This window comes from Rhinoderma darwinii, chromosome 12 (assembly GCF_050947455.1).
Source record: "Rhinoderma darwinii isolate aRhiDar2 chromosome 12, aRhiDar2.hap1, whole genome shotgun sequence".
Classification (NCBI taxonomy): domain Eukaryota; kingdom Metazoa; phylum Chordata; class Amphibia; order Anura; family Rhinodermatidae; genus Rhinoderma; species Rhinoderma darwinii.
Genome location: NC_134698.1, coordinates 61,038,447 through 61,049,177, shown reverse-complemented (window position 1 = coordinate 61,049,177; position 10,731 = coordinate 61,038,447). Strand labels below are relative to the sequence as shown.

At 38.6% G+C, this 10,731-nt stretch overlaps 2 protein-coding genes across 6 annotated transcripts in view; one reads left to right on the top strand and one right to left on the bottom strand.

Annotated features, from left to right (window-relative positions):
• Positions 1-5,898, top strand: part of DNAL1 (dynein axonemal light chain 1) — a 41,973-nt gene extending 36,075 nt beyond the window's left edge. Inside the window, exon 9 of one of the 2 annotated variants that reach the window (XM_075844784.1) lies at positions 5,880-5,898. The gene's annotated coding sequence lies outside the window, so the exon portion shown is untranslated. Of the gene's footprint in view, positions 1-1,973; positions 2,025-5,879 lie in introns of those variants that run through there. The other variant, XM_075844783.1, reaches the window with a different exon arrangement.
• The window catches only part of MIDEAS (mitotic deacetylase associated SANT domain protein), an 83,175-nt gene that overhangs the window by 3,376 nt on the left and 69,068 nt on the right, over positions 1-10,731 (bottom strand). For 3 of the 4 annotated variants that reach the window (XM_075844767.1, XM_075844766.1, XM_075844768.1), the window contains exons 4-12: positions 9,652-9,988; positions 8,936-8,996; positions 7,207-7,334; positions 5,853-5,959; positions 5,572-5,647; positions 5,318-5,406; positions 4,170-4,322; positions 1,894-2,052; positions 211-389 (exon numbers count right to left, since the gene is read on the bottom strand). In XM_075844767.1, the coding sequence (XP_075700882.1) occupies positions 211-389; positions 1,894-2,052; positions 4,170-4,322; positions 5,318-5,406; positions 5,572-5,647; positions 5,853-5,959; positions 7,207-7,334; positions 8,936-8,996; positions 9,652-9,988 (1,289 nt within the window). The remainder of the gene's footprint in view (positions 1-210; positions 390-1,893; positions 2,053-4,169; positions 4,323-5,317; positions 5,407-5,571; positions 5,648-5,852; positions 5,960-7,206; positions 7,335-8,935; positions 8,997-9,651; positions 9,989-10,731) is intronic. The other variant, XM_075844769.1, reaches the window with a different exon arrangement.

Here is a 10,731-nt window from a genome sequence, read left to right as displayed (position 1 = left end):
ACGCTTGCGAAATTGAAAACCAGTCTCTGAATTCCAGGTATTTTACTCGTTCATTTTTTAGACTGTTTTCTCAAAATCAGCCTCGTATTTTTCAGCCTGTGAATATGCCGTGTGAACATAGCCTAAGGCATATGGAAAAGGATTGTCCAGAATGGGGAAAGTTTGGTTTACTTTAGAAACATGCAGTGCAACTTATCTCTTACTACCCACCTGCCGCATTTTTTACATGGGAATGTGCCCTCTTGTACTGGAGCCTTGTTTGCAGTCTCAACTTTTTTGGCATCATCTACAGGAATACTCGCCCGTGGTCTTCGCCCCCTCGGTTTGGGGATCTTTACTGTTAATGACATGTCCGGGTCTTGATTTCTTAAGATCAGTGTGTCATTTGACTGAGGGAAAATAAACAATAATAAAATAAACAAATAAATGCAGCACGGCTTACCATTTTGGCTTATAGAAGGGGGTCCCAAATATGCATGTCGACAGGTATTGTCCTCATGAGACCCTATTTAACCCCTTAATGACCAAGCTGGAAAAGACCTTCATGTCCAGCTAAATTTTTTACCTCTCTGCTTTTCGGCTGTCATAACTTTTTATTTTTTCATGGACATGGCTATGGCGCCTTGCTTTATGCGGGAAAAATTATTTTTTTTGCATGGTTTGGGGGTAGAAAAAAAAAAGTAAATCGCAATAGTAAATAGTTTATTTTTGCGGCGTGAATAGAAAAAAAACAAAAACAATTTTCACTTGTTTTATTTTGTGTGTTTCTTTTTTATCTTGGTCACACTAAATAACCTGTTAAATTAACTCTTCAGGTTATTACAGTCACGTAGATACCCAATAAGTGTAGGTTTTTTGTTTTATGTAAAGTATGAGCAATAAAATGTTATTTTATTCTAAATAACATTTTTTGGACCTTTATTTTTTTTGTTACTTTTTTAAAATGTAATTTCATGAAGGGATAATTAATTTACAACTGAATTTTTTTTAAATCTATCAGCATACTACTGTATACCAATACATTACACTGTGTCACTATGACATAGGCTGCTGTTAGGGGACTATTAGAATATGAAACTAAAATATCCATTTAACCAGCATGTGCTTAAAGTGTCATTTCATAGTATTTTTTATTTCACCTTCTCAATAACCCTAGCGATGCAACTATATACTTTTTGTGATCCAATTTATTTATTTTAAAAGGGGAAGGAGTTTTTTTTGCTTTGAATTTTCTTTAGAAGAATATGTGAATGTATATACATTATTTTAAAAAAAAAAACAGACTTTAACATGCTTTTGGGGCATCGCTTATGCTTAGTTTTACAATATAAAAATGGTAAAAAAAAAAAAAAAAAAAAATTGTAAGCCAAGCTGATCAAAACCAGAAGATAGCTCCTCATTACCTTCCACTAGCCAGATTTCCCAACATGCCAGGTGGTAATCAGTTAATTTTGCTTGAAGGATGATCATGCTTTTATTGGCGCATACATTTTGTACGATGATGTTATACTAGCCATGTCACCATTCAGTTGGCAATCGTTGTAGAGAACACGATAGGCCCTTAAGCAGCTACTAATCCAATGATGTAACATTATGTAGTTATGGCTACATCAATAGACCGCTGCACCACTCTGCAAATCATAGCAAAGTAAGGCAGCCTTGGGAAAGAAAGAGAAGCGGATCACCGCCTGCGCTCTCTCCTTAATCCTTTTTCAGCCACCACCGACCACTTTAGATTTCGGAGTGGAGTCGTGGGATTAACGTTCTCCTAAAACTTTTGCGACCCCCAACTGTCAGACCTTTAAGGTGTACCCATAGGATACATCATAAATGTCTGGTCAGAATACCACCTTTAAAGTCATGTTTCATTAAGTAAGTTTTGAGAGTCCTTACTATTTCACTGGCTTGTAAAGTTTGTGTAACTTTCGTTTGGGAAGACACCTTCCTATTTTCACCCTCCTCTTCTATTGCAGTTTGCACATTATTCTCCATCTCTGCGTCATTGGTTTCTGTGTTTTGAGGAGGAATGCCTGGTCCAAGTCGCTGAGAACTCTTTTATATAAAAAAAAAAAAAAGGAAAGTGGTTAGTTTGCAATTTAGGTCTTTGTGAGAAAGTATAGTATTATATAACATATATAGGTTATACGTATATATACACGTATCGTATAGCATCACATTAACAAGAAGTAGAACCATGGCTTAAGAAGCGTGGAGATTGCGATACATATGACTATGAATTACATTTACGTGGGCCCCAGTGATCAGGGAACATAACCTTATGAATGTGCGCGGAACTGACTGATACAGGTTTTAGCGCTAGATACAGCTGCTCTGTATACAGGATACAAAGCAGCTGTATCTCAAAAAGTAAACATTTTTAATAAAAAGTATTTGGAAAGTTGCACCAATCACACGAATACACATCTTTATTAAAAATAAATAAATAAATAATAATAATAATAATAATAAATAATAACCTGTCCCCCAATAAATTAAACGGTCTACATGTAACATGCATGGGAACTACAGTTGCAGTTGTCTGAGGGCAAGAAATTGAAAAACCATTTAAAGCACCAATCAACAACTGAGTTACATGCAGCCAATCGGCTACTTGTAAACGCAGACTTATCTGTCCACGTCCGCAGCGAACTCAGACTCCTTACTCCTTATCACCCACCCACGCTCATCAAACGAACATTGGCAATTACTTTTCTGCTCAAAACGGAAGAACAAAATTTTACTCGCCGAAAGTTTGTTTTCCTTGAATTCGAAGGCAGCACACTGGGAGATAGTACTGCCTGAGGACGATAAGGAAGCTACAATTTTATAGACTGGCAGAACTTCCTATTTTTTATCTACATAATTTATTTCATGGACTCGGCTTTCCTGGTCTGCAATTTATTACTTTGCCATCACAATAACGGTACTGAGAAAGTTATGATAATCACAAGATCTAACACTATACTACCTTTACATAGGTTAGTGATGACAGTTTGATATTGGCATCTCGTTTCTAAAGACTTCTCAGCCATTACAGGACTTCCCGCTATTAACACCAGCCTGGCATTAACTTAAGAGCAACATGACAAATAGAGCAGATATGTAATAGGAGCTTCTGCCCTTCAAAGCACACTGATAATCTGGCAGACACTCCCTCCTCTACGTAAGCGCCAACAGTGGACAGGACTTGGCATACAAGAACCTGGAGTCCATCCAGCTGGACAGTATTCAAAAAACTTTTGCAGTCTGAATATTCGGGTGGAGGCAAAGTCTTAGGACATCACGTTCCCCTACACTATTCAGTAAAGAAAAAGGTTAAGAGAAGCAGTAAATTCTCCAATGCCAAGGTAAAAGGCCATTACTGGTAGGGTGTCTTAAAGTGTTTGGCTAGTTTAGAAAAAAAAAATTTCAAATACCCTATTAGGGTGTAAGTAGATGAGGGTGCCGACGGGGAACACCATCTATTAGCTAAAGCAGAGAGTGTATTTCGCTCTGGAGGGCCAGGCATGTCAGCGCATTACAAAGACAGCACAATGATTTAAATGGTAACTGTGTAATGCTTTTTTACACTGGTGGTGCAGCAAGGAGATGTAACACTTTTCTGGGTTCCCCCGGGGAATACAACTGATGGCTGGAGGTCCGAACACCCCATGATCGGCTATAGGTGGTTAATCCGTCTTACAAAAATGAATTGTCCAAATCAGACAACCCCTTTAATCAGTGGGCTCAGCAGTGATGAAATCGTATTTCTGGAACAATATCAGAAATATAACACCAGACCGCTGAGCCTCCTGACTGGCTGCAGCGGTCACATGCCACCTGCATGTAAACAATCAGCAGGAGTGTCAGTGCTCGGTCGCCGGGAAAAAAAAAAAAGCCAAATACTGCTTTTTTTTTTTTGCTTATCTCATTTGCAGCCATTACCTCCAAACATTTTCAGAACCAAGAAAACCCCATTTAAGTTTCCCAACAATGCCCCACATTCCATAGTTACTGTCCGCACATCAGAACTTAAAATGGGAGGATGAATTATGCAATTCGCATAGAAGGTGGCGACGTTTTTAAAGACTAAAATTATTACATTTTCTACCATCAATACTTTTTACATTTATGCCTCAATTCCCATTGATTAGGGGAGTTCAGGAAATACAATGTAGCGAAAGTCATACCTTAATATCAATCTCCGAGTCTTCTCTGGGGTTTTTCTCATCTGCTGCAGCCTCAACATCTCCAAATATTAACATACCATTGCGTCCAATTTTCACTTGCTTCTTGTAAGTATAGTAAAACTCGACACATTGAGCCACAGTTTTTGTTTTAATCTGGAATGACCCACAATTGATTTGGGTTAGTTCACAAGTATTACATAGATGATGTAATTCACTATGAATTATTACTAAATATCTCCACATTGAGTTATGTCACAAGATGCATCTCAACCTCCTAGATGCACGGATTCTGTATATTTCATAGCTATTATTCGACATGTCACTGGGTTACCCATCACTTATCCACATTTCACAAACTCCACTACACCAAAATGTAAAAAGTCTCATTCTTAGGCCCTGTTCACAAGGAGTATTTTGACAAGCTTTTTGGAGCGGAATCCGCTCCGCAAAACTAGTCAAAAACCGGCCGAAAATGCCTCCCATTGATTCCAATGGGAGGCGGGGGCGGTTTCCTCCCGTGAGCTGTAAAACCACCTCGCGGGAGAAAGAAGGGACATGCCCTATCTTCACGCGTTTACGCCTCTGACCTCACATTGACATCAATAGGAGGCATGGATAGCGTATTTCGGGGATTTTTTTGCCCGCAGCACTCAATGGCCGCGGGTGAAAAACGCGGCAAACGACGTGCAGGAAGGACAAAATCTGCCTCAAAATCCCAAATGGAATTGAGACAGAATTTTCCTCCTGCAAAAAACTCAGTGTGAACGAGGCCTTAGGGTGCAGCGCTTTTTACCATACGTCACAGTTCTGAACAGGTCTACTATAGCAGCAAATTCTATTTTATGGCAAGCAATGATACCCACTGATTATTGGGAATGGCTGCGTCCCTTAGGCCGCAAATATATTTTGCATGCTACTGTGTTCTAGCAGAGATTGGACAAGAATTGTAAATGTGTTGAACATCAATTAAAATGAAAAGCAAACGTGTTTGCAAAAGATTTAGTATTCCTTCAGGGCTTAAAGTTGGAAATATGGCAGCCTGACCTAATCATATATTCAATGCCCTTTATAATAATTCATTTTAGAGATCAAACTGCCCAGAGGAAAAAAAAACCCTATTACGTAACATATTGTAATAAGCTACATACCAATTTCTGAACCAGCAGAAAGTCTTTCTTGTAGATGGCCATTCCCTTGTTAAAAAGTCTCTTCTCATTTACAGACCACTTGTCTGACCCTGTATAACAAAAAAGTAAAAGAAACAGTTTAACATTTTTTTTACAAACAAGCCTTGATTTGCCCAAAAGTAAAAAGGCTTGTAGCCCTATGGGATAGATAGAGATCGAGAGATGGTGGTCGATTGAGTGAGATTGATCGAGATCAGGAGAGATCGAGATCTTACCAGAGTAATGATAGCTTTCCAAATGATGGTCTTTGTGCCTTTTTGGTTTCGTCAATAGCAGCTTAGTGAGAGTGGCCTATTAGTAACAAATGTAGGGACATATAGTGTAAAATTATTAATTCAATACTAATTGTGAGCAATCTAAGCAATAAAAAAAGAAAGGTTACGATTATTACTGATGATACCTTCTTAGTTTAATATGTCTTTGTAGCAAATTCATAGTTCTCTACTCATTAAACAGCTGGATATTACATTTCCATTATTATGATGTATAGACTTACCAAAATGCTCCCCTTGGACTCATGCAGATAATGAAGTGCTAGCTCTTGATTGGTTCCTCCACCTGGTAAGATGCTGGAACAGGCTGCTGTCAGCAACTCTTCAACTGCTGATGAAAAATGGAAACAATGGCAAGGTCAGTGGTAACCAGTGCCACCTTACAACAAAACCCCCAAAATGTAACTAGCGTCCCAATGGACTATGTTCATTCACGTAACTTTAACCAGATCAATAGACTGTTTTATAGATACTAATTTAGGTCGGTAGCTATAGCCATATGCGAGGTAGCGGTCATCCAAACTACCACATAAACGTGCATGCACTGATCACCTGTGTTTAGTTAATAGGATCTGCACTTTTCTATGGGACTGCACGATAACCTGCTCCATTTTCTTAACAGACTATCACAGTGCATAAACAACGCAGCTCCAAGAAGTTGAGAAAAAATTCCGCTCTCCTGCATCTGGAAGTGACCTAATTCCTAAGATTGAATCTGCTGAGGGTTTCTTTTAAACTTTTTTTTTTTGCCAAGAAATAAAGCAAGCAAACCCAGACCCTGCACAAATGGGAATGAAGACTGAAAAACAAGTCAATTACACAAGCACATCACTAGATGAATCTTCTCAAAGCAGAAAAAAAAGCAACCACGCAGGAATTGCCAATCCCTCCAATTTACCATGAAATAACAGACATGTCATAGACCTAAGAGAAAGTAGCTACAAAGGGTCCAGTAATGAGTTTCTTATGGTGCATTCTTTTTCTAAGGGGCTTGTACTCATTGGCAGGTAGGAGAGGCTTAGTGGTCAACTTCCAAATATAATTTTTAGCATTCACTTAAAAGTAGTTTTCTCACCACCCCTTTCACATGGGAGCTGCCAGTAATGGGATCAACTGATTTTTCTGGGGAAAGCCGCAGCTAACCAGACTTTTCCCCAGTAGGGTAATAATAATTTTGGCAGTGTTGAAACATAGTATTACACGGCGGCCATTCAGATGGCGCTCTGTTCTGGTACATCGGCACGTGTGGTCTTCATTAGAAAAAGCTCAGAAAAACAGACAATTGTAGCGGCAGTTCACAGTATTACAGCCTTCTCCCATGTAAATGAATGGGAGAAGGCTGTAATACTGTGAACCACCACTACAAGTGAGTGTGTCGCTGTTTCACAGTACGAGCAGTGATAGCAATGAATGGAAAGCAGTATTTGCATAAGTGTCGTGGCCCCTTCAAAACAGCTGGGCGTGCCGGGAGTCGGACCTTCACTGATCAAATATTGATGGCCTATCCTGAGAATAATCCATTAATTTCTTATGGCTGGAAAACACCTTTTATTATTATTTTATTTTGTATTTGCTCACTTTGCTTATTTTCTAAATCTTCCAATGGACACCACACCAAGTCTGCTTTGTACTTGTCAATAGATGCCAAACTCCGGTCTCTGAAATCAGGAATATCTGCCTGGAAACGTCGACCAATGTTAATACGTCTGAAAGCAAGAGGGAAAACAAGACGTAAATAAATCTTTTGGAAAAATGAGAACACCAATAATAAAAATAGAAAAAAATAAATAAAAAAATTCACCCATCATTAAAAGCCCCCAACTAAAATCCTCTACGATAAAGAGGTTTATCAATTCTATTCAGCTTACACTTACATAAGTTTTTATCACAACTAAGTGATGGCTCCCATGACAGCTCACACAGGGGTTGCTGCCACTACGTCCGGATTCTCCTGAATGTCAAAACTACCTAGTTATGCTGGGATACGTACCCCGACTCTATATCACATATCTTTGTTGCTTAAGTCCGAAAAAGCTTTGTGACAAGCCCTACAGAATTATTGATATATATATATCAAAATAATACACGTGGTGCGATGCATACTTAACGCTTTTTCATGGAGATGGTAAAAAAAAAAAAAAAAGGAAGAGGTTGTCTTCATGAGTCAAGCCCTTTGGGCAATGGAAAAAGGAATCCTGTCCCCCTATACTAGAACATGTGCATTTAATAAGTCTGTGAAATGTTATATCCTTGGACTGTCCGCTCTGAATTCCACATGGTCTTAGACAATCTAAACAGCTGTGCTAAAAAAAAAAAAATATCAGACATGTCTACATAGTTTCCACCTGGTTCCAGCATGTAAAATCTTTTAACTACAGCTTGGAATATGTCATTATAGCCACAGATGACATGTAAAATACATAAATGCATCACAGTGGGACATATTCACCAATGTTAATGTATACTATACGTGTTTTCTTTTTACCTTGCTCATAATATAGTATATTGAATGCTGAATGACAAGTGTCTATACCTTTCTTAAGTTCAATTCTTAAAAAAATTCGACATCTTTAAAACCAAAAGGACTTTAGGGCAAATCCTCTGAACTCATGTGATAAAATAAGTTAAGTCCTTCAACTATTAGACAAAAGATCACTATGCAAAGGCATCGAGACGGACTAATGGATTATAAGATTAAATCTTCCTATGCTCTACCAAAAATGCAGACGCGAATATTAAAATACCCCTTTCCATCTGTCCCATGATTCTTACCAACATACATTCCTACCAAGAATTTGAATGGCAATAGGACAGTGGGATCAGGCTACAAAAAGCTTGTTTGTAGTCTGTTACTATGGAAACACTTAGCTGTTGCAATAAGACGATAGTTAAAAGTAACATTTTTCCAATACATTAAAAATTTATTCAAATTGCCAGTGAAGTTGGATCTTCCTTTAAAAAGTGTTGTGCATCTAAGTGCAAAATAAGAAATGTGTGTTTAGATTGAACACTGATCTCATCCTTTCCACACTAGGGCTCAGTTCATATAGTGTTAGAACCTTCCTTCGGTATACGTAGAGAGGATTTCCCCGACGCATACCTCATACGGGAGGCTGCACCATATACGACTATATTGGCATACGTCACTAATAGGCTCCCATAGTTAAAACAAAAACCACGCTATTTAAGATAAAACTATACATGACCCATCTACAATAGAAAGAAAAACAAAACTATATACTCTGCAGCAATTTATTCATATGCATTTTTTACTCATCGATAAATATATATGTACACATAGACTTACGGTTCAAGGCTAACTGGTGTTGCTTCTGCTGTAAGTAAAGGCGGCATGTCCTCCCCACTAACTGCAAAATTAAATAAAATGATATTATAAACACAGGTGCTCAATATATTGATCCCAAAATACTAACTAAAGAAATAACAATGGGGTTGTCTGATATTTCTTTTCAATGCAGCATTCACTTGAATGAGACGGAGCTGCAATACCAGACACAGCCCATGGAAGAGAGCGGCACACATTTTTTAATTACATATTTCCATGACTTTTAGTGAAGGAAATCTTGTCTAAAGGCCCTTTTACATGGGCCGATGATCAGACGACCTTGTGTAAACAGGGCAACGATCGGTCGATAAACTTGTTTGTTGGGTGATTGTATCTTTTATGCAACACAAAAATAAAATTAATGGTTGGTTGTCAGCAGCACATCTCCCTGTGTAAACGGGACGTGATGCCGACAACATGCAAAATGTACTGGGACGAACGATCAGATTAACGATCGTTCGTCCCCATACATTCCGATCACTGCTCCGTTTAAATGGAGCAATTGGGCACCGATCAACATGCTGTATCGTTGAGCCATGGTAAGTCTAGAAAGCTTCCATATTCAGGAAAACAAACATAAAAATGAACTCCTATATTTTCATCTATTAGAGGACCCTTATGACCCAACCATTCAACAGTTTAAAGTATCTCAACAAAGAGAAGAATCAAACACTCACTGGATCTGAGTAGGGTTCTCGTGCTGCTTTTTGGGGTAATTGGTGGAGGCATTGAATGTGTGTTTGCAGATATGATGGCATTGAAGTAAAGCCCAGAGCCCTCACGGACAGGGCTGAGGATTGGAGGCGGCGTATAAGGAGGCAATTCAAAGTTTTTGTCACTAAGGTGCTCAGGAACTCGAACAGGAGAGCGAAGGTGGCTTTGATAAGGAGTTATGTTGGTGTAAACTGGAACAACAAATGTGCCAGACTTTGGAGGGATAAACAATGGTTTAGGCCTTGGTCGTTGCTTGGGCTTCCGGGAAGCAGTCTCTGACAACGAAGAGGTCTCATAGTTCTGCAGAGGGGTAAAGAGATCGTGTTAGAATATTAAACGTGGCTTTAATTAGACAAAAAATAAATAAAAATACAGACCAATACAAATTCTTACTATATATTAAATTAAATTAACATTAGACAAGGCATTGACACAGGACAGTGGGTTTAACACTGTATATTTATACGGGACTCTTTGTACAGTCCTCTTAATTCAACAACAACATAATAGAACCCCTTGCTGCTAGTAATGTTTTACCAGTTATAACTCAATTTCACAATACAAAAGGTAATCCACAAGGACTTTATTGGGCCAGGCAAGATCAGCCATAGGTCTCATCTCTAGTGGTAGTCAACAAGACATCTGCCTTTCTTTAGACCCCATGTCAACCCTGTTGGAAAACCTCTTTGTGCATAGACCCTCATCAGCAGAGACTCTACAGGTCCATATTACAGACCCACAGTCATGAAGCATGATGGAGGCTGCCACATATGAATCTGTGAGAGCAAAATGGTGTGCATCCATATAAAATTGGTGGCATTTGGAGGTACAGAATGAACTTACAGCAATCTATGGTTGCCGTATTACAGATCCATACAACGTAGAACCCTAACATGGCCAAGAACATGAGCCCTTCGTACACTACTGGTCAAAAGTTTGGTTCAAAAGGTTCAAAAGTAAAACATAAAAATATGGACTTTTTAACCTCAAAACGCAAAAATAGTCTGAATTTCTGATATTAACCAAATGCTTTTTTTCAGGGA